We start from the raw sequence: 24,403 nt of genomic DNA, 5'->3' as shown, positions 1-24,403 counted from the left end.
ATCCCTGGTCAAGGAACTAAGATCCTAACTGATCCCAGAAGTCAAGTGGCCAAGAAAGAAAAAACAATCAAGGGGATGCAGACTTTAAAAAAGAAAAACCGTGTGATGCCTTAGTGCTCGCTCTCCCATCAGATGGGAGAGAATTCAGATGTCGTTACCTGTTGCTGACAGGAATGTGTGGAAAAGGGTAGTCTTATGTGTCTTATGAATATTTAAGTTACTAGGATATTTGGGAAAGCAATTTAGCAGCTTCTGAAGACTGAATACACCTACCCTTAAACCCAGCAATCTCAAATTCATGGCAGTCTATACCAGTAAATAAAGATATATACACAGACAAAACTGTTTATTATAGCATTGTTCAGAGTGTCAAAACTAGAAACTATATATCCCCCTCGATATAAGAATACTTAAGTAAATTATTGGCTAATCATGAAAATTATGTAGTCATTGAAAGTAAATTCACGTAACTTGCCTAATAAGAATGGGCAAACAATTCAAACCTTGAACTGTTACGATTCTAACTATTCTTAGTGTATTTAGCTAATTTCTTCCAACAGTTGATGTGTAATAAAATTACCTGCATAAATGAAAAGAGATAATTCTGTTCTTATTGTTGGGCTTTCTTTGTGTAGGTCCTAATCAAACAGGAAATTCAGAGGAAGAGTGGATATGCCATCCAAGCTGATGAAGAGCAGTTGCGAGTTCAGCTAGATACAATTCAGGGTGAACTAAATGCCCCTACTCAGTTTAAGGTAAGACTATAAAGCTAGAATTTGTTTCAGGTGGCTCAGAAGAGAAATGTTACTTGTTCTTTAAGTACGTGTTTTTTTTAATTAAAACTTGCCTTCTAAAGTAGACTCTCAATCATGATGTTCTGGGCGTGTATTAATTGTATGATTGTATTAACGTTTCTAATAAGGTACAAACGGAGAATTGAAACACCTTTAATTAGAGTCGTATCCATCCTTTTAAAACATTCTCTTAGAAATGGTTGCTGTTGTGAGCAGTTCTAATTCAACTCAGTATTATTTTTAAGGGCCGACTAAATGAACTGATGTCCCAAATCAGGATGCAGAATCACTTTGGAGCAGTCAAATCTGAAGAAAGATATTACATAGATGCAGATCTGTTACGAGAAATCAAGCAGGTAAGTTTTCCACTAGAGTGCACTTTTTAAAAGGTGAATTCACATCCATAAGGATGGCTATTATCCAAAACACCCTCCAGAGAATAACACGTGTAGAGGATGTAAAGAAAATGGAACTGTCATGCATTGCTAGTGGCAATGTAAAATGATATACACAGGCACTGTGAAAAATGCTTCCTTAAAATATTAAATATAGAATTACAATACAGTCCCGCAATTCTGCTTCTGGGTTATGTACCTGTAAGAATTGAACGTAGTGACTCAGATATTTGTATGCCCATGTTCATAGCAGCATTATTCTCAGTAGCCAGAGTGGAAGCAATCCAGGTGCCCATAGATGGATAAGTAGATAAAATATAGTATATGTATACAATGGAATACTAGCCTTAAAAAGGCAGGCAGTTTATACACACAAACATCCACATCATGGATGAACTTTGAAGACATTATGTGAAATAAGCCAGTTATTTGAAAGGACAAAAGTTGTAGGATTCCATTTATATGGTGTACCCAAAGCTAGAATGGTAGTTGCTGAAGGGAGGGTTACTGATCCCATCAGCCTTCAGGGGACCTGGGTGGAGGCTGCAGGAGCCAAGACCTCAGACCACTTGTCTAAGCCTCACTTCTATGAAAACATTAGGAAGTACTACTCTAGCTTACTTTCATTAGTATAAATACAGATTGGTTTAATGAAAGCTGTCCATCCATCCAGCAACTGTCTAAAAACATATATTAAGATGGCAAACTTTGTGGAACATATTAGATAGGACTAATTGGCATGGCCTGAGGATTTTAGGTAGTTATAAATGTCCTTTATTTATCTAATTTTATTATGTGTTTTAGTATGAATATTGCTGTTTTATGCAACTAGAAACTAGTTTGGCTCCTGGGTTCTCAAAGAGTATCAGTTCAGTCGCTCAGCTGTGTCCAGTTCTTTGCGACCCATCAACTGCCGCATGCCAGGCCTCCCTGTCCATCACCAACTCCCAGAGTTTACCCAAACTCATGTCCACTGAGTCAGTGATGCCATCCAACCATCTCATCCTCTGACATCCCCTTCTCCTCCTGCCCTCAATCTTTCCCAACATTAAGGTCTTTTCAAATGAGTCAGCTCTTCGCATGAGGTGGCCAAAGTACTGGAGTTTCAGCTTCAACATCAGTCTTTTCAGTGAACACTCAGGACTGATCTCTTTCAGGATGGACTGGTTGGATCTCCTTGCAGTCCAAGGGACTCTCAAGAGTCTTCTCCAACACCACACTTCAAAAGCATCAGTTCTTCGGTGCTCAGCTTTCTTTATAGTCCAACTCTCACATCCATACATGACCGCGGAAAAACCATAGCCTTGACTAGACGGACGTTTGTTGGCAAAGTAATGTCTCTGCTTTTTAATATGCTCTAGGTTGGTCGTAACTTTCCTTCCAAGGAGTAAGCATCTTTTAATTTATACATATACCTGATTATATTCATATTTATAATTAACTGAGAACAATTCCAACATATTAGAATAACTATATGAGTTTATGTATGCAATAAAATTGCGAGTAATATAAACACCTGAAATGTTAGCAATAGTAGTTACCACCGTTATCATCCGTTTATACTTTGTACTTCAAAACATGGAAATTCTCAGAATGATTATTTTGTTAATCTATATTTGAGTACCTTCTTGCATTGTTTTAATATAACTGGTTTTCTATCAAAGGTTGATAAAAGAAATCTGTAAAAATCTGCATCTTATGTAAAACTTGTAATATTTATTACATATTTGATTTTGTTTTTCACAGTATTTAACTGTATTTAAAAGTGTTAACAAAAGATACAGTGCAGATTTTTAAAATATGCATATGAGAGTGACTGAGTCCTGTATTGCTAGTAAAATAATGAAAAATAGCCTTTTTCTTGTAAGCAGCTTGCAATTTAATAGAGAAATACATTGATATTTTTTTGATTCTTTCTAGCATTTGAAACAACAACAGGAAGGCCTTAGCCACTTGATCAGCATCATAAAAGATGACTTAGAAGATATCAAGTTGGTAGAACATGGATTGAATGAAACCATCCACATCAGAGGTGGTATCTTCAGTTGACAGCTCACAAACTTGTGTTAAAGATTTGTGAAATACATCTTCCTGTTACATCAGGCCTTCTTTAAAAATGAAACTGACCACATGGGGGGCGGGTGGGGAAACAATCCTCTCTCCTGACTTGGTTTTTGAGAAGGTTACTGAAAAATTATTATTCATCAAATCTGAAATAACAGTCACCTCACTGCTTTTCAGAGCTAGCCCTTGAAAGATTTATATCTAAAAAGCTGTAATTACTTTAAAAGAGAAATACATAATTACCAAAAATATTTACTATTGTACATTTTTACAACAGCATTGTTCTTAGAAATAATCAATGTTTAATGATTATTCTCCATTGAGCCTGTACTCTGCTTTCCATAGCAAGTAAATATGAAGTGTCTACTTTGCACATAACAAAATAAACTGTATAATTACTTGGCTGCTGGAGATTTGTACTTCAGAATGTAAATGTCAGTTTTTATATTTGTGAATTCATCTGTGGGAGGAGTAAAAAAAACCCAAGAGTATTTAATGATTAATGTGGTTTTCTTTTCATTCTATAAAGATTGAATATATATTTTTATATTATTTTACTTATTTGGAATTTACAGAACACACATAAGCAATTAGGATATAACAGAAGAATTACATTTTATCATTTTTGCACCGTTTTTTGTTTTTTAAACCTCTTTCTAAAAAATATGAAAACAAATAAATTCTTGATTATAATCACTTTTTATATAATTCTGTCTGGTGCTTTATTTGGTTCTGGGAGAAAGACGATTCGTGTTCATACAAGTATTAAATCATAATCACAACTCAAGTATTTCAGTTTTAACCTGGTTTTAAGTCTGACTTCACCCTCAAAGTGAAGGGCTTCCCTTGTGGCTCAGCTGGTAAAGAATCTGCCTGCAATGTGGGAGACCTGGGTTTGATCCCTGGGTTGGGAAGGGCCCCTGGAGAAGGGAAAGGCTACCCACTCCAGTATTCTGGCCTGGAGAATTCCAAGGACTACAGTCCATGGGGTTGCAGAGTTGGACACGACTAAGAGACTTTCACTTCACCCTCAATACTGATGTATTTCAACCAGGGTACAGCAAATAGAAATTACTTCATATATCATCTAGGATAAAGAATTCTCTAATACATCATTAGTATCTGAAAACACTGGAAAATCTAAATTAGACATGGTAATATGCAATAGTGATTCTTTAAAACCAGGTAATTTAAGCAATTTCTCTGACTACACGTGGCACATCTCACTGCATCATGTTAGCCCCTCTTGGAATGCTTTCACTCTGCATTTCTGCATCATGCTTTGGGTTATGAGAGGTGTCATAAACAGCCTATGAACCCTGCCACTGTGTTACTATGAGGATGGCGAGGAGTGTGGTGTGTACCCAGAGGCCCCCTCTGAGATACCACTGGAGGAATCTGTCCAGATGCAGACTAGCTAACAGTTGTGTAGGAGACACAAACAAGGCTCGTGGGCTGTTTCTTCTAACACCTCTTTCTCATCCTTGTAGCCAAAGGTGAAAGGAGTTTGCCCCTCTGCACGCCCTCTTACTGTAGAAGAACTGGTCATTTAACAAATGAGAATTGCTCCTCAGTGAGCAACATCTCTGTTGGGACAGATGGCTAACCATGCTCACCTCTCTAGCCTTTCATTTTCTGTGCTGTCATATTCTTAATTTCTAATTTTACAAGCCCTAAACAGGGCTCAGGGTCTGCGTTTTAAAGACAGGTCCAGTTAGCCTCCTAAGTTTTGATTCTGCTGGTGACTGCATGTGTAAGGCAGGCTACAGGCCTTGTTCATGCAGCTGGTTAGCTAGATAAGCAGCCCTGGTCTGTACCTGACTTGTGCTCCAAGCAAATAATCAAGTTCTAGATTTGGATGGAAATCATACTAACTTTGGCCTCAGGACTAAGTTGTGCTCTCCAGCACAATTTATACAAGTTCTGTGAACTGCATAATGGTTCTTGCGGATAGTTCACTCAAAATTCTCAACATGAAAACCCTTAACACCTAGTTTAGACTTCATGACGTTTTTTTGTATCTCTGAAAATGGCCTAAGTTCTTTCTGAAACATTGGTACGGTAAACAAGTGTCACTTATCAAAGCCCATGCCTAAATCTGTTACCATTCAACCACTCTTTTTCTTGGGGAAAAGAGCACCTTACTGTACTTACCTCATCCTCCTTTCTTGCTGAGCCCACATATTCATTTAGTACTGTCTGCCTTCCTAGGTTAATAGGAGGTTCAAGTTAGGGACTACGTATGTGAAACACTTAGTAAACTGGTGTGTTTGTAAAAATATAAAGTGTTCATATATAGAAGGAAAATGAGACTGAAAGAATATACTATTTGAAATCAAAGTCTGATCCTTTAAAGATGAGTAAAACACCTTTAAAATTCTAATTCAGGAATTAAATTCATGTTAACCACTAGCATTATTGATATTTTAGTATTGAGAGAGTCATTTCATAGGCAGGTTGATAAGAAGTCTAGGGGTCCCCAAGGAAAGAGGGGTCTGGAATTCTCAAGGAGGAAGAAAGAACAAACTTTTTCCCTCTACATTCTTTAGGATTATATAATAATAATGTATCCTGCCTGAGGACAGTCTCTGGATCAAACCTGACTAAACCTGTTATCTTAAAATGTAAATTATGGGAGTAGGTCTGGTGAGGTCTTACAACCTCCAGACATTCTTTTGATTCACTGGAGAATATATAACTCCATTTAACACTAGCAAGCGGGTACTCTTTCTGCCCCCTTCTGATGCCTACGTCAGAAGCTTTCTCTATCTCCTTTACACTTTAATAAAACTTTATTACACAAAAGCTCTGAGCGATCAAGCCTTGTTTCTGGCCCCGGATTGAATTCTTCTCCTCTGGAGGCCAAGAATCCCGGTGTCTTTTCGCGGTTTAGCAACAACCTTTCAATATCTGGCAATTCTACTGAAATTAAAGGTCTTTTATTGAATTAAAAGTATAGTTTTTTTACAATCATAAAATTAATATAGAAATAAGTGAAAAACAAATTTTATGATATCTCGGTTTACTACCAGATTGCTAAGTGAATAACATTCACATTTTATCAACTGAATGTTGACCAACAAGTGAAAAATACATCATTCCTTTTGATGATTTCTGTGGGATGCCTGTAGTTGTATTTCAAGTACAATGTAAAGTACAAGTAAAGAATGTATCAGACTACAGAGCGACCGAGATTTATACTGATGAAAATGATGAATGTCCCACACTGGGGAAGGAGCATTTTGCCAGAAGATGCAGAAGGATGGCTTTTGGGACCTGGAACTGGAACTGCTGGAGCTGGAGCTGTTAATGAGAACACACAGTCAGTGACACGCGTCATTCTGAGTATCACATTTCATCCACTGATACCATATTTCCTGAATATATGAACAGACAAGTTAGATTAGAAACATACATGAAGTACTTCTAACCAGGACAGCTTTAAATACAGTTCATTACAGACTGGGGGATATATTTTCATATATATCATCAAGGTGTGTTGATCTAAGTTTTATCCAGGTTTCCACAGCCTTTTTAGTATTTAAGTAGACAAAAGTAATTTTTCATTGTTCAAGTTCACTAGAATTTCTTGGCAATTGAAAATTTTCATTTTCTGTATATAAAAGATAAAATTTAATGCTGTGTCTTATCTATTTTGAGTAAAATGGTATATTTCATATGTATATTCTACCAGTATACAATGGAATATAGCTGCATTTTTTAAAACACTAAGCCCTGCAAGCTGATTTAAAGAAAAAAAAAACAAAACTCTTCCCTTTATACATAAAAGACTACTCTGGAGAAAACCACTTCCCTTCCATCTGAACTAGCAGAGAGAGGTTCAGTAGAGTCCAGCCATCCGGGATGGTCTGATTCACACTGCCCTTAATGCAGACATCTGACTTTTGACTGTGTTCTGGTTTAGACTACCAGGGAAGACTGGAAATACCCAGATGGGCTCACCATTCACATTTCATAAGTGAAACCGTGGAAATATTATAAAACCTTCAAATCATAAATGGATTTGCTTGCCATAATCATAAACATGCAGTTATGGGAAAATGGACAGGCAGATGCACTCCCGCATTAGTTTGTTCCTAGAGAGCAGTGGTTCTCAAGGGCCTACTAAGGCAGTCTGCAAGCTTGTCAGGATATTTTTTGATTATCACAGCAGTGGGGTATAGAAGTAGAAGACCAGTATCCATGCTGTGGACAGTCTTGCACAATGAAAAACTGACCCACTCCACGTAAGTTTCAAATGCACTGCTAGACATATATGTAAATTAAAAATGTATTTATATCCAGGACCTGTTTTACATATAAGCAAAATATATTTGGATAGTTTTAAGAAACATTAGTTTCTATATAATAAGTTTAGATGATTAGTTTAGTATCTAATTAGTTTCTACCTACCTAATAAGCCCACAGTATTTCTTCACTTTCATTTTTCTTATATAGAATAGCTTCCAGGTTTCTCTTAAATCCAAATTTATTTGTGTAATTAAATACAATCATGTGACTACTTCATTATGTAGAATAATCTAGGCATTTATTTACATACTGAAATGTTTATAATTTTGTTATATCATTAGAACATTACTTGATTTTTTTATGGGTGCAAGTGGGTCTTATCTAAGAATTTTATTTCAGAATACCTTTATAAAATATTTGTTCTAAAAGAATTGGGTTGATAGAGTTGAGAACCATCGCTTGAAAAAGTAGTCTCTATTTACAGTTGAAAATCACTGCTTAAGAAACAAAATCAAGTTGCCCCCACCATTTGCACATACAAGTATTTGGATGTGACATTATATTCTGTTAGGATGCTTTAAACTCGAGATTGGTGTCTTTTTTTAAAAAAACTTTCTCAGTTTTTGTATATTGCAGAAACAGACACTATCAACTAAGGAAAAGAAGTATTTCTTACTAGGCTGGTTGATATCTTGGCTTTTGTCTTCTAAAATAGAAACAGGGGTTCAGTTAATTGCATTGTACACCAAAGAGAAAAAAATTTCATTCAATGATTAAGCAAACTTGGTTATCTCTGGGTATGGGACTAAAGGGCAGGATAGACTTACAGGTATTGGGGGAGGGTCTAAGTTTACTTATTTGCATGCTTTGAAATTTTTTTACAATGTGTGTTTCCATTTTAAAAAGTTAAAATCTTGTTTATAGAAAAGTCTTTTTTACATATTAACCTCAGATTCCCAAGTGCAACTATAGCACCTACCATTTACCGAATGCTTACTGTGTCACACACTGACAAAATACTTAACGTACATTAACGCTTTTACTTCTTACAGCCCTAGTAGGTAGTAGAGTTATCCATATTATACAGATTTCCCCAAAAGTTGCATAAAATCACAACTTTTATGCTTGGTAATCAGTGGGAGCAATACCTGCTTTCAAAGCCTCTGTTCTTAATTACTATGCTATTCCAACTCCAAGTGTGTTTAAAATATTGCAATATTGCCATATTTTGATGGCTCTGAAGCCAAATGCCAATTCTAGAAGCTCAGATTAGAGGTGTATTTTCTGTAACTACATCCAGCTGGGAGACAAGTGTCATGCAACAGAAAATGAATAAAACTTGAGAAGTTTGGGTCTTGATTGTCTCATTCTAGCCTTTTACAGGTTCCTTAACTTCCCTATATTCCATGTTTTCATCTCTGAAATGGTGACAGTACTTCTCTTATTGGATTATATGAGATTCTGTGTAAATGTTTTGAGTAATTTACAAATTCAATGCAATCCCTATCAAGCTACCAGCCATATTTTTCACAGAACTAGAACAAATAATTTCAAGATTTGTATGGAAATACAAAAAACCTCGAATTGCCAAAGCAATCTTGAGAAATAAGAATGGAACTGGAGGAATCAACTTGCCTGACTTCAGGCTCTACTACAAAGCCACAGTCATCAAAACAGTATGGTACTGGCACAAAGACAGACATATAGATCAATGGAACAAAATAGAAAGCCCAGAGATAAATCCACACACATATGGACACCTTATCTTTGACAAAGGAGGCAAGAATATACAATGGAGTAAAGACAATCTCTTTAACAAGTGGTGCTGGGAAAACTGGTCAACCACTTGTAAAAGAATGAAACTAGATCACTTTCTGACACCCCACACAAAAATAAACTCAAAATGGATTAAAGATCTAAATGTAAGACCAGAAACTATAAAACTCCTAGAGGAGAACATAGGCAAAACACTCTCAGACATAAATCACAGCAGGATCCTCTATGATCCACCTCCCAGAATTCTGGAAATAAAAGCAAAAATAAACAAATGGGATCTAATTAAAATTAAAAGCTTCTGCACAACAAAGGAAACAATAAGCAAGGTGAAAAGACAGCCTTCTGAATGGCAGAAAATAATAGCAAATGAAGCAACTGACAAACAACTAATCTCAAAAATATACAAGCAACTTATGCAGCTCAATTCCAGAAAAATAAACGACCCAATCAAAAAATGGGCCAAAGAACTAAACAGACATTTCTCCAAAGAAGACATACGGATGGCTAACAAACACATGAAAAGATGCTCAACATCACTCATTATTAGAGAAATGCAAATCAAAACCACAATGAGGTACCACTTCACACCAGTCAGAATGGCTGAGATCCAAAAATCTGCAAGCAATAAATGCTGGAGAGTGTGTGGAGAAAAGGGAACCCTCCTACACTGTTGGTGGGAATGCAAACTAGTACAGCCACTATGGAGAACAGTGTGGAGATTCCTTAAAAAATTGCAAATAGAACTACCTTATGACCCAGCAATCCCACTGCCGGGCATACACACCGAGGAAACCAGAATTGAAAGAGACACATGTACCCCAATGTTCATCGCAGCACTGTTTATAATAGCCAGGACATGGAAACAACCTAGATGTCCATCAGCAGATGAATGGATAAGAAAGCCGTGGTACATATACACAATGGAGTATTACTCAGCCGTTAAAAAGAATTCATTTGAATCAGTTCTGATGAGATGGATGAAACTGGAGCCGATTATACAGAGTGAAGTAAGCCAGAAAGAAAAACACCAATACAGTATACTAACACATATATATGGAATTTAGAAAGATGGCAATGACGACCCTGTATGCAAGACAGCAAAAAAGACACAGATGTGTATAACGGACTTTTGGACTCAGAGGGAGAGGGAGAGGGTGGGATGATTTGGGAGAATGGCATTCTAACATGTATACTATCATGTAAGAATTGAATCGCCAGTCTATGTCTGACGCAGGATACAGCATGCTTGGGGCTGGTGCATGGGGATGACCCACAGAGATGTTATGGGGAGGGAGGTGGGAGGGGGGTTCATGTTTGGGAACGCATGTAAGAATTAAAGATTTTAAAATTAAAAAAATAAAAAACTAAAAAAATAAAATAAAATAAAACTAAAAAAAAAAAAAAAAGCCTGCACTATAACAGTTTTCTAAGAAAGGGCACAATACAAAACAGTCCTAGCAAAACTGAGCGGCTTGTTGCTGGAGGGCATGGAGAGTGCAGTAAGGAGGGCAGAAAGCATGTCCCACACTGTGCAGGGCTCACACACCCCTACTCAATGCTGCCATTCCTGTGACTACAGATTCCCTCAGTAGCCTGCTCACCTGGAGAAACCTGCCCCTTCTGGAATGGACAGGCGCAGCTGGAGGTCCACTGCCCCAGCTTCAGGTCAGCTGCCTTTGTCTCTGCCTGACCCAGGGAGCCCTAAGAGCAGTCCACTGCTCACACTGAAAGGAGTCCTCAGCGCCTCCCCTGTGGCTTGCAGACTGGATGTCAAGCTGTACAGCCCAAGTGTCCAGACCCCTTAAGATGGAGCTCAGTGAGCGATTACAGTAAAGGACTCAGAACCCCATGGTGCCTCCACCCCCACATACATAAAAGAATTTTATAAAAAGAATTTACCAGGTTTTTCATCCGGTTGTAACATTTTTATTCCTAAATGAGAAAAAGATTTATTATTCAGATAATAATAAAGGCAACTACCATTTACTATTTTAACCCACCATTTGTTTTATCAGTGCTTTATCTCATTAGGACTTTAATCCTAAGTTAGGACTTTAGTCCTGCAAGACAGAAGCTTTCCTTGTTTTACAGATGCAGAAGCAGAGGTCCAGAATAGTGAAATAACTTATACAAAGTTACCAAGAGGAAAATGGCAGAGGAGAGACTTCATGAAGTTGGGTCTGTCTACACAGACCATGTGCATCCCCATACCTTGCTAAGCAACTGCCTTTCAAAACCCAGTGTGCCAAGTAAGGTGCCAATGAGAGTACTATGTAAACTCAGGTCCAGCGAGCTGAAGAGATGTAAACAAAGTGTGCCATCAATGTCATTAAAGGTTCACTTCAAAGCTGTGGCCAAGTAAGTTCAATCATTCAAATCTGGGTGAATATAAAAGTGTTGCTGGAACCTCTCTCTCTGGGTCACAGTGAACTGAATGGCTGGTTCCTGCCCACAGCATGCAGTACCCAAAGGCAGCAACGTTAAGCAAAGCTCAGTGCTGTGTGGATGGATGCCATTTAGCAGATGCCAGAAATCTAATTTCCTTAACAGATGATCATTCCGTAATAACAAAACCTACCAAAAATTATTTTCAAAACACCTTATGAATTCAAAAGAAAGGATTTATAAGCACTGGATAGGGGCTTGCACCCTGAGATTCTGTGTTTTCATAGGCCTTACAGGTATCTCCATAAGGCAACGTATGTGTGTTAGCCACATTTGAAAGATGACAATTCTTAGGCATACAGAAGTTTTGTTATGTCCGTAGTTCTCTGGTAAAATACTAGATCATGTCTTTATTTTTTTAAAACCTTCTCCTTGTCTTCTCCTTGTCTCAGAGATAAAAATTAAGTTTGAGAGCCTTTTAATATTTTTTCCTCCCCTATCAGCAGAAGTTCTGAGGTCCTTCTGACTTGACAGGAGTTACACTGTTCAGTTTCTCCAGCCATAGAAACTCAAGGTCCCTCACAAGCCTTGCGTTCAGCAATAGCCTCACACTTTTTAATATACTTGTTTTCATGGTTATATCTTAAAGGTAGGTTAAATATGCATGATAAATATAATGGAAAAACACTTGAGGAACCATACATTTTAAGAAACTGGTTCTTGGTCATAGCAGCTTTCCTGGTGGCTCAGACAGTAAAGAATCTGCCTGTAATGCAGGGGACTGGGGTTCGGTCCCTGGGCCAGAAAGATTCCCTGGAGAAGGGAATGGCTACCCACTTGAGACTCCCACGGACTGCAAGGAAATCAAACCAGTCAATCCTAAAGGAAATCAACCCTGAACATTCACTGGAAGGACTGATGCTGAAGCTGAAGCTCCAATACTCTGGCTACCTGATACGGAGCCAACTCACTGGAAAAGACCCTGATGCTGGGAAAGATTAAGAGCAGGAGGAGAAGGGGTGACAGCATCACCAACTTGATGGACGTGAGTCTGAGCAAACTCCGGGAAAGAGTGAAGGACAGAGCGGCCTGGCACACTGTAGTTCACAGGGCCACAAAGAGCAGGACATGACTTAGCGACTGAACAACAAATTGGTTATAAGAACCTAGATCTTTCGCTCATGTGATCTTGCGCAAAGTACTTAGCCTCCCTGCATATGTAATGGTGACAATTATATCTATACTTCCCAGACTGGCAGTCTCCTCTCCAGCATGCCTAACATTGCTTACCAGGTAGTGAAAAAGATTCTGGAATTTTCATTCCTGAATGAGAAAGAAATTTTCAGTGACTTGCAGATTGTTCCAGTAAGTACAATTTTCAAACTCCTTCTTGTCTCATGAACTCAAGTGATACATGCACCAGAGAGCCCACCTGCACTGTAGTTTCTGGCTTTTACTTACAAAGCTCTGGCTACATGGACCCTCACTGTGCAAATCTATGCCAGACTCAGAAAAGCCTTCTGTCATGGTGCCTCACTAAGTCTGCCGCTGCGCCAGGAGAATACTATGCTTAGTTACCTGCAGATCCTAGGTGCCGAGATGCTTTTATTAGCAGCCAAAGCTAACAATCCGCTTTTGCATAAAGTCAAAGTTTCTACTAAATACCTTTAGCTGTGGAATCTAAGGCTGGACTGCATGCATCCAGGTTGTAGCAGCCTGCCTTCTGCCTGCCCCCAACAGAGCTAACTATCCTGCTCTGAGAATGCACACACACTAGGGAGGAAAGGCACTTTCCTACTCTCTTCTCCAGCTAAAATTTTGCAGAAAGACAGGCAGGAAGGAGGCTGTGAGGGAAATATTAATGACTAGTTGTCTCATGACAATATTCTCTTTAATACCCGGAGGAATCCTTCTCTTCTCATACCTGGACCAAGAGTGTAAATAAAGCTGTCTTACCAGGTATCTGGGTGGCTTCCTGGCTTTTCATACCTGAAGACAGAAATGAATACTGGTTAATGTTAATCAACTATCTTGCGTTGTTAATTCTCCCTTTTGGGTATACCAGCCCCCATCTCCAAGACTTAAAAAGCGGGGGGTGGAGGTGGGAAACAGTAACAATGAAAACTCCTTTTAATTGCTCTTCATTCTCAGACTGGACAAAGCCCAAACTCCTGATGCGGGACTTCAAGGACTTCACGATCTAGCCAACCTTGTCTTCATAAGGCAATCTGAGTACACCAGCTTTTGAATGAAACAGTACTGGGTCTAAGACTCTGCTTGGTTTAGTTCTATTGTCATTACAGTTATTAGTTCTCTGACTGGGCAGGCTTAATCTCTGACTGGGCAGGCTTAATAAATCCCTGACCTTCAGTTCCTTATTTATGCAAAAGAAACACCTTGCACGTTTGTAGTAAGTGATGATCATAAAAGTGCTAAATACATTATTACATGGAACATAAGCAGCTCTCAATAACTAGAGTTCCCCTGTTGTGGCTTAAGTTATTCCTCAAACTCTACATGTCCAGTAATGTCCTTAATTCTAGGAGTCCTCGTATCTCCTTCTAACCTTGCAGCTAGTCTCAGAGAGTAAATAAAGGATCACTTACCAGGAAAGACAGTGGATGCCTGGCTTTTCACTTCTAAAGATGAGAATAGGAACTATGTAATGATAAATGCAGTAAGCTTGAAAATTAACCTTATATAACTATGTACAAGTGAGAGGCGACCCATTCCCAAAGTTTTTAGAGTTTTCGGTAAAAACGAAGAAGATTTAGCACACTGGTGCCTAACTTACAGAGAGAACTATGGCCAGTGATCCAGGCACTTTCTAGATAAAGCGAAATCTCTCTTACTGATTTATATTTTTTAGACTCTGACCTATATTTGTCATGATTAATTTTTTAAATAAAATTTGATTATATAAGTAATATAATTATAGATAATTTAGAAAAATATAGGAATTTATTAAAAATTACTCATAATCCCAGATATCAGAGCTGCTGCTGCTTGGTTGCTTCAGTCGTGTCTGACTCTGTGCGACCCCATAGACGGCAGCCCACCAGGCTCCCCCGTCCCTGGGATTCTCTAGGCAAGAACACTGGAGTGGGTTGCCATTTCCTTCTCCAGATATCAGAGCTATTCATTCTTAATACTGGTACATTTCCTTCTTGTCTCTTTGCTATAATATATGTATATGTGTATATGCTACATACATTTTCATTACTTTTTCAATTTTACTGAGATATAACTGACATAAAACACTGTATAAGTTTAAGGTGTGCAACATAATGGCCTGAGTTACATACATTGTGGCATGATTACCACAATAAGTTTAACATCCAGCATCTCATATAAATACCAAAAAAGAAATTTTTTTTCCCTTGTGACAAGAACTCTTAGGATCTACTCTTTTAACAACTTTCAAATACACTACACAGCTGTTAACTATAATCATGTTGTACATTATATTCCTTGTGCTTATTTATCTTATAAATGGAAGTTTGTTCGACACTGTAAAATAAATTTGACATTATATTCCATATGCTGTTTTTATCCTTTTTTAAAATTTTTATTGGAGTATAACTGACTTACAATGTATTAGCTTCAGAAGTACAGTGAAGTGAATCTGTTATACATACACCTATGTCCACTCTTTCTTAGATTATTTTCCCATTAAGGCCATTACACAGTATTGAGTATAGAGTTTGTTTTTATCCTGTGATTTTTACTGTCACTGTATTGTGAGTACTTTCTCTTATCTTCAGGCTTCTCTGGTGGCACAGTGGTAAAGAATCTGCCTGCTAAGGCAGGAGACATGAGTTCGATCTATGGGTCGGGAAGATCCCCTGGAAAAAGAAATGACAACCCACTCCAGGTATTCTTGCTTGAGAAATCCCATGGACAGGTGGGCTGCAGTCCATGGAGTGACAAAGAGTCGGACACCACTCAGGGATTAAACAACAGCAACATATCTTCAGATATTTTTTGAAAACATGATTTTTAAATTGGTTAGTGTTTCATAATAAAACTGTAAATTATTTAACAATGTCCAACTGTTGGATACTAAGTTTATTTATAAGTTTTTGCTACTGTAACACTGTACAAACATGTCTATACATATTCTGTGCACAAACTTTTATGTTTATTTCCTTAGGACAAATATCTAAAAGTGTTACAGCTAGGTTAAAACGTATGGACATTTTAAGACTAGTGATACAAATTATTGGAATTGTCCTCCAGAGAAGTTTGAATTTATAATCTCACCAGTAATTTATGAGCATGGTTGTGTCCCAGGATCCTTGAAGAATATTATTTTTAAAAAGACCAAAAAACTTGGGAATGAGTCATACTTTAGAATTTACTAAATATCAAATGGATACAGCTAATAGCAACTATATATATAAATGATTATATACACACACATATATATATTTTGGCATATATTTACATGTGTGTGTGTGTATATATATAATCATTTTAATTTAGGAAAAAATGTCATTTTTATGCCCCTGATGAACACCCTAGGTTACAAGAGTTTGTGAAACAATTAATCACACCTTCCTCTATCCATGTAACAGCTAGTATAAAGCAAAAAATAATAGGTTCTCTATAACTCATTCCACATGTGCTGGCTCTAGCTGTCCTACTGGGATGCCCTACAGATTGACAGCAGCAGACAGAGAGAGCTGCTGCACCATCCTTATTAAGAAGGGCACCTGGAGCTCAGGAGGGGCTCTGACACATCAAACTCGTAAGCTAAAGGTGGGTTCTGCCTTCTTCCCACTTTTCCTTACCATTCTATGCCCACTTGCTCCCACCCCTAAGGAAGTTGCCCTGCAAATCTAAGTAAGTTCCCAGAGTTTATGAGAGTGTCTTACCAGGGTTTTCCAGCTTCTGGTTTTCCTCACCTAAGTTACAAAAAGAAACATCAGTTTCAAAAATAGACCAAAGTAACGGAGTTATCACAGTTACAGTACAACTACTTTAAAGTAAAATGGCCATAAAGATCCACTTGATATCCAGTAAACTAATGCTACTAAATTTAAGTGTCAGCTACAAACTAAACACAGTTGGCTAATAGGACTGGAACAGTCCTCTGGCCCCTTCTACCAAGAAAAACTGTTACATACAGCAAGCCTTCTAGCAATCTCCACAAGGTAGAAAAACGTCTGTCTTGAAGAGGTAGCTGCAGTCCCTGTGAAGGGACCAGTAAAACTTGTGGCTGCCTGAGCCAATAAGAAGTGTTACTAAGCAAGTCCTCAGATGCATGAAATGCTTCACACAAGGACAGGAAGTACTTTCCAAACGTCAAGTAACCTGCATACTTAAGAAACGACTAGAAACTTTTCTCTCTTCACACGGTAGCCACATGGGCCAAACATGTCATAAAGGAACTTAGATACAAAGAAGTGACCTGAGCCATATCACCATAAGCGGAAACTTAGCGGGGGACGGGGCGGGCGTGGGGGGGGGGGGTAGTGGCGCATCTACACCCAGACGTTTTAGTCAAATGATACCAAACACTAGCTTATTTAAGAAAGGCAAAAACACTAACTTTTTATACTTTCATCTGGATGTCTGGTGTCACACAGGCTAACCTCAATGACTTAATATAGAGCTCTATCTATTAAGAGACCTTGGACCTGTCAAGAGTGCCTAGCTCTTTGGGTCCCACCAACCTCACTCCCACATTGTTCAGATCTCACCCTCTCATTTGAAGGGAGGTAAATTTCCCCAGAATAGATTCTCTTCCCCACTTCATACCTGCCAAGTTACTCCTTCAAAGTTGCAAAGAACTCCTTTTTTTCAGCTAAGAACTGAATTTGCTGAACAGGAAAGAGCTATTAAACACCCATGTATGGGTTATTTTTAAATATTAGAGCATACTTACCAGGGTTGTAGACAGGTTGAAAATAGTCTAAAATACAAACATGCTTTCATTACATAGTACTATACTCATAAGTGAATGTCAGGTTCAGTCTATTTTTACATGCTTATTAATTATAAAGATTTGAGTTGGCTTACATTCAAGATACAAACAAAATATGGCAATATGAGAAATATAAAATTTCAATCTTGGAAACAAAATGGTTACAGATTCATTTTAATTATGTGAAGAAGAATCCATAGAAAAACTAGCCAGGAAGACAGGCAGAAATGGACCCTTATTTTTCAAACTTTTTAAACAAAGAAATCTTCAAATAGGATCCATCCAAAGTATGTACCAGCCCAAGGCATTTTCTGGCAACTTCAGTTAAAATCTGTTAAGTCTAATTTGCTGATGTTGTTCCTGAACATTCTTAGAATTTCTATTTACCTTTCCGAATCTTTCCCATGGTCCTCTAAGAAAGATTATTTTTGTTATATTCTCCTATTTTCCTCTGAGAAAGCAGACCAAGTTACCATTTTGTCCCCCCGCATCTTTCCCCCTGAGCCATATTCACTCCATTCCTTCTTCAGTCTCCCAAATATTACTTCCCAAGATGCCAAAACATAGGAACATGAGTCTAACTCTGTGCATAGGAGTCATGTAGGGGTTTTCAGGAGCCCTTACGCTCCTGTAATGATGGACTAGGGTCAGAGCTGGCAGAGTCCTGGCATGCCCAAGCCAAATGCAGTGTTTGAGAGAACAGCCACAGGCAAAGCTGGGGTAGGGTTAAGGTGGATCCCTGCACCCTCCCCCTGAGAAGGTAAGAGAGGCAGCACAACTCTGCCTTGAGGAAGCAAGGGCTGACAGTGCGACAGGATAGTGGGGTGGCTCTGACCTATCCAGGGAGAAATAACACTGATAAAATTCCCATTATAGAGATAACACTTTAAAACATATCTTACCCATGTTCTCAACACAACTTTCAGTTTTTAGTCCTGAAACACAAAGATAAAGTTTTATTAGTTAGACACAATCTACCCTATTAAAAACTTCAAATTGGTCTGTTGCTACTGTAATCTAATCTGTCAGCTCCGAGTCTATCAGACTTATAACTTAGTGGGAAGTAAATCACATTTTTGTTTCATAGTATAGTCACTAAAGAGCAGTAGATCCAGATACAACACCTATCTTTTCTGGAATTCAGTTTCCTCATTTATGTCTTTTTTGGGAGATTGCTTCAAATAACCTCCAGAATCCCATCCAAAGTTAATAATAACACTGATTAGTCTGAAAAAATTAGCAGAAAATTTATCTATTTAACTAACCCTCTCTTCTGGGATTTCTTTGGAAGGAAGGATGCTAAAGCTGAAACTCCGGTACTTTGGCCACCTCATGCGAATAGTTGACTCACTGGAAAAGACTTTGACGCTGGGAGGGATCAGGGGCAGGAGGAGGAGGGGACGACAGAGGATGCGATGGCTGGATGGCATCACTGACTTGATGGAAGTGAATCTGAGTGAACTCTGGGAGTTGGTGATGGACAGGGAGGCCTGGCGTGCTGCGATTCATGGGGTTGCAAAGAGTCGGACACAACTGAGCAACTGAACTCAACTGAACCCTCTCTTCAGATACTAAATATCCTCAACAGTTAACCTATCCCTTTACTATGACAATTTGTACCCAGTAGAGAAAAAGAATCTCAATCAGAGCTCCAGATCCTGGAATGTATGAACAGACATCCTGTGCATTCACACAGAGAGATGCAGTTGATGTGCCCCAGAACAGTGATCCGCGCGTGAGGAAACACGCCATCTTCTGGAGAGCAGGAACATGAAATCGGATGGTATGTGTGGATGGGCCCGCGAGCCTCTTGCTCGTGATGCCCTAGAAAGAGTCACCAGCGAGTGCTACACTGACTCCTCTGAGACTTGACATAAAGGGGGAATCTGCCAGCTTGCCCAACAAAGGCTAAGCCAAGAAATTCAGCGAAAGGGTGTGTAGTTTTAGTGCCAGCATGAGTCATGGAAGGCTTCCCAGACACCACAGGAAGGTCTAGATGTCATATGTTCTCTTAGTCTGGTTAGCTCACACACCTCATCTGGAACTTCAACTCCCTGAGGATGAACCTCTCGATCTAAGATGCGGGTGTGAAACACCTGGCTTCACTACGAGACATGCTCACTGATAACTGCTCTCAGATCCTGCTCCATTTATGGAGTTTCAACAAGAATCCAGGTGACTTGGTCCAGTTTTTACCGGCCCAGGAAATCTGTAAGAATCTGGATGGTACCCTGAGGCCAACCTTGGTGTTTGGCTATACAAGAAACTTTTTTCTATGTAGAGGATCGTGTCATCTGCAAACAGTGAGAGTTTTACTTCTTCTTTTCCAATTTGGATTCCTTTTATTTCTTTTTCTGCTCTGATTGCTGTGGCCAAAACTTCCAAAACTATGTCGAATAGTAGTGGTGAAAGTGGGCACCCTTGTCTTGTTCCTGACTTTAGGGGAAATGCTTTCATTTTTCACCATTGAGGATAATGTTTGGTGTGGGTTCGTCATATATAGCTTTTATTATGTTGAGGCATGTTCCTTCTATTCCTGCTTTCTGGAGAGTTTTTATCATAAATGGGTGCTGAATTTTGTCAAAGGCTTTCTCTGCATCTATTGAGATAATCATATGGCTTTTATTTTTCAATTTGTTAATGTGGTGTATTACATTGATTGATTTGCAGATACTGAAGAATCCTTGCATCCCTGGGATAAAGCCCACTTGGTCATGGTATGTGACCTTTTTAACGTGTTATTGGATTCTGATTGCTAGAATTTTGTTAAGGATTTTTGCATCTATGTTCATCAGTGATATTGGCCTGTAGTTTTTTTTTTTTTTTTTTGTGGCATCTTTGTCAGGTTTTGGTATTGGGGTGATGGTGGCTTCATAGAATGAGTTTGGAAGTTTCCCTTCCTCTGCAATTTTCTGGAAGAGTTTGAGTAGGATAGGTGTTAGCTCTTCTATAAATTTATGGTAGAATTCAGTTGTGAAGCAATCTGGACCTGGGCTTTTGTTTGCTGGAAGATTTCTGATTACAGTTTCAATTTCCGTGCTTGTGATGGGTCTGTTAAGATTTTCTATTTCTTCCTGGTTCAGTTTTGGAAAGTTGTACTTTTCTAAGAATTTTTCCATTTCTTCCAAGTTGTCCACTTTATTGGCATATAATTGCTGATAGTAGTCTCTTATGACCCTTTGTATTTGTGTTGTCTGTTGTGATCTCTCCATTTTCATTTCTAATTTTATTGATTTGATTTTTCTCCCTGTGTTTCTTGATGAGTCTGGCTAATGGTTTGTCAGTTTTATTTATCCTCTCAAAGAACCAGCTTTTAGCTTTGTTGATTTTTGCTATGGTCTCTTTCATTTCCTTTGCATTTATTTCTGCCCTAATTTTTAAGATTTCTTTCCTCCTAACCCTGGGGTTCTTCATTTCTTCCTTTTCTAGTTGCTTTAGGTGTAGAGTTAGGTTATTTCTTTGACTTTTTTCTTGTTTCTTGAGGTATGCCTGTATTGCTATGAACTTTCCCCTTAGCACTGCTTTTACAGTGTCCCACAGGTTTTGGGTTGTTGTGTTTTCATTTGCATTCATTTCTATGCATATTTTGATTTTTTTTTATTTCTTCTGTGATTTGTTGGTTATTCAGCAGTGTGTTGTTCAGCCTCCATATGTTGGAATTTTTAATAGTTTTTCTTCTGTAATTGAGATCTAATCTTACTGCACTGTGGTCAGAAGGAATGATTCCAATTTTTTTGAATTTACCAAGGCTAGATTTATGGCCCAGGATGTGATCTATCCTGGAGAAGGTTCCATGTGCGCTTGAGAAAAAGATGAAATTCATTGTTTTGGGGTGAAATGTCGTATAGATATCAATTAGGTCCAACTGGTCTACTGTATCATTTAAAGTTTGCGTTTTTTTGTTAATTTTCTGTTTAGTTGATCTATCCATAGGTGTGAGTAGGATATTAAAGTCTCCCACTATTATTGTGTTATTGTTAATTTCCCCTTTCATACTTGTTAGCATTTGTCTTACATATTGCGGTGCTCCTATGTTGGATGCATATATATTTATAATTGTTATATCTTCTTCTTGGACTGATCCTTTGATCATTATGTAGTGTCCTTCTTTGTTTTTTTCACAGCCTTTGTTTTAAAGTCTATTTTATCTGATATGAGTATTGCTACTCCTGCTTTCTTTTGGTCTCTATTTGCATGGAATATCTTTTTCCAGCCCTTCACTTTCAGTCTGTATGTGTCCCCTGTTTTGAGGTGGGTCTCTTGTAGACAACATATAGAGGGGTCTTGTTTTTGTATCCATTCAGCCAGTCTTTGTCTTTTGGTTGAGGCATTCAACCCATTTATGTTTAAGGTAATTATTGATAAGTATGATCCCGCTGCCATTTACTTTATTGCTTTGGGTTCGAGTTTATACACCCTTTTTGTGTTTCCTGTCTAGAGAAGATCCTTTAACATTTGCTGGAGAGCTGGTTTGGTGGTGCTGAATTCTCTTAGCTTTTGCTTGTCTGTAAAGCTTTTGATTTCTCCTTCATATTTGAATGAGTAATCAATGAATATAGTAAAGTTGCAGGATATAAAATCAACACACAGAAATTCCTTGCATTCCTATACACTAATAATGAGAAAATAGAAAGAGAAATTAAAGAAACAATTCCATTCACCACTGCAACAAAAAGAATTAAATACTTGGGAATATATCTACCTAAAGAAACTAACGACCTATATATAGAAAACTATAAAACATTGGTGAAAGAAATCAAAGAGGACACTAATAGATGGAGAAATATACCATGTTCATGGATTGGAAGAATCAATATAGTGAAAATGAGTATAAAAGTAACCTACAGATTCAATGCAATCCCTATCAAGCTACCAATGGTATTTTTCACAGAGCTAGAACAAATAATTTCACAATTTGTATGGAAATACAAAAAACCTTGAATAGCCAAAGCAATCTTGAGAAAGAAGAATGGAACTGGAGGAATCAACTTGCCTGACTTCAGGCTCTACTACAAAGCCACAGTCATCAAGACAGTATGGTACTGGCACAAAGACAGAAATATAGATCAGTGGAACAAAATAGAAAGCCCAGAGACAAATCCACACACATATGGACACCTTATCTTTGACAAAGGAGGTAAGAATATACAACAGAGAAAAGAATCTCTTTAACAAGTGGTGCTGGGAAAACTGGTCAACCACTTGTAAAAGAATGAAACTAGAACACTTTCTAACACCATACACAAAAATAAACTCAAAATGGATTAAAGATCTAAATGTAAGACCAGAAACTATAAAACTCTTAGAAGAGAACATAGGCAAAACACCCTCTGATATAAATCACAGCAGGATCCTCTATGACCCACCTCCCAGAATATTGGAAATAAAAGCAAAAATTAACAAATGGGATCTAATTAAAATTAAAAGCTTCTGCACAACAAAGGAAAATATCAGCAAGGTGAAAAGACAGCCTTCAGAATGGCAGAAAATAATAGCAAATGAAGCAACTGACAAACAACTAATCTCAAAAATATACAAGCAACTTATGCAGCTCAATTCCAGAAAAATAAATGACCCAATCAAAAAATGGGCCAAAGAACTAAATAGACATTTCTCCAAAGAAGACATACAGATGGCTAACACACACATGAAAAGATGCTCAACCTCACTCATTATCAGAGAAATGCAAATCAAAACCACAATGAGGTACCATTTCACACCAGTCAGAATGGCTGCAATCCAAAAGTCTCCAAGCAATAAATGCTGGAGAGGGTGTGGAGAAAAGGGAACCCTCTTACACTGTTGGTGGGAATGCAAACTCGTACAGCCACTATGGAGAACAGTGTGGAGATTCCTTAAAAAACTGGAAACAGAACTGCCTTATGACCCAGCAATCCCACTGCTGGGCATACACACTGAGGAAACCAGAATTGAAAGAGACACATGTACCCCAATGTTCATCACAGCACTGTTTGTAACAGCCAGAACATGGAAGCAACCTAGATGTCCATCAGCAGATGAATGGATAAGAAAGCCGTGGTACATATACACAATGGAGTATTACTCAGCCATTAAAAAGAATACATTTGAATCAGTTCTAATGAGGTGGATGAAACTGGAGCCTATTATAGAGAGTGAAGTAAGCCAGAAAGAAAAACACCAATATAGTATACTAACGCATATATATGGAATTTAGAAAGACGGTAACGATAACCCTGTATGTGAGACAGCAAAAGAGACACAGATGTATAGAACAGTCTTTTAGGCTCTGTGGGAGAGGGAGAGGGTGGGATGATTTGGGAGAATGGCATTGAAACATGTATAATATCATATATGAAACGAATTGCCAGTCCAGGTTTGATGCAGGAGACAGGATGCTTGGGGCTGGTGCACTGAGACAACCCAGAGGGATGGTACAGGGAGGGAGGAGGGAGTGGGGTTCAGGATGGGGAACACGTGTATACCTGTGGCGGATTCATGTTGATGTACGGCAAAACCAATACAATATTGTGATTAACCTCCAGTTAAATAAATTTATATTAAAAAAAAAATCTGGATAGCTCCCTCCCCCTTTTGATGGCTTAGCATAGAGATGGCTCAACAAGTCCGAGAATGCTCAACAAAACAGACTAACCCCAGCCACTGGAGTCCCAAGGCTCTTCCTTTCTAACAAAGTTACTTTTCAAGTCAGAGAATGTTGACATTCCTTGCCCCAATCGCTCTATTAACATGTAGAGTATATTTATATATATATAGTCTAGTCCCTTGCTATAGAAACACTGTCCAAAATGCCAGATGATCTATGATCA

The 24,403-nt window shown here is 38.2% G+C and overlaps 2 protein-coding genes across 13 annotated transcripts in view; one reads left to right on the top strand and one right to left on the bottom strand.

The window, feature by feature from the left end:
• Positions 1-3,720, top strand: part of NUP54 (nucleoporin 54) — a 32,849-nt gene extending 29,129 nt beyond the window's left edge. The window contains exons 10-12 of the mRNA XM_052642045.1: positions 636-755; positions 1,040-1,150; positions 3,110-3,720. Of these exons, the coding sequence (XP_052498005.1) occupies positions 636-755; positions 1,040-1,150; positions 3,110-3,238 (360 nt within the window). The 3' untranslated portion in view covers positions 3,239-3,720. The remainder of the gene's footprint in view (positions 1-635; positions 756-1,039; positions 1,151-3,109) is intronic.
• Positions 3,721-6,178: 2,458 nt separating this feature from the next.
• ART3 (ADP-ribosyltransferase 3 (inactive)) overlaps positions 6,179-24,403 on the bottom strand; it is a 33,998-nt gene continuing 15,773 nt past the window's right edge. Inside the window, exons 4-12 of one of the 12 annotated variants that reach the window (XM_052641869.1) lie at positions 18,497-18,529; positions 17,556-17,582; positions 16,543-16,572; positions 14,272-14,304; positions 13,622-13,654; positions 12,956-12,988; positions 11,180-11,212; positions 8,181-8,210; positions 6,179-6,556 (exon numbers count right to left, since the gene is read on the bottom strand). In XM_052641869.1, coding sequence (XP_052497829.1) covers positions 6,426-6,556; positions 8,181-8,210; positions 11,180-11,212; positions 12,956-12,988; positions 13,622-13,654; positions 14,272-14,304; positions 16,543-16,572; positions 17,556-17,582; positions 18,497-18,529 — 383 coding nt within the window. In that variant the 3' untranslated portion in view covers positions 6,179-6,425. Of the gene's footprint in view, positions 6,557-8,180; positions 8,211-11,179; positions 11,213-12,955; positions 12,989-13,621; positions 13,655-14,271; positions 14,324-16,542; positions 16,573-17,555; positions 17,583-18,496; positions 18,530-24,403 lie in introns of all 12 variants that reach the window. The other 11 variants (XM_052641878.1, XM_052641873.1, XM_052641874.1 and 8 more) reach the window with 11 other exon arrangements.

This window comes from Budorcas taxicolor, chromosome 6, assembly GCF_023091745.1.
Source record: "Budorcas taxicolor isolate Tak-1 chromosome 6, Takin1.1, whole genome shotgun sequence".
Taxonomy (NCBI): Eukaryota; Metazoa; Chordata; class Mammalia; order Artiodactyla; family Bovidae; genus Budorcas; species Budorcas taxicolor.
Note: the sequence above shows the minus strand (reverse complement) of the source record. Positions and strands in the feature narration are given on the sequence as shown.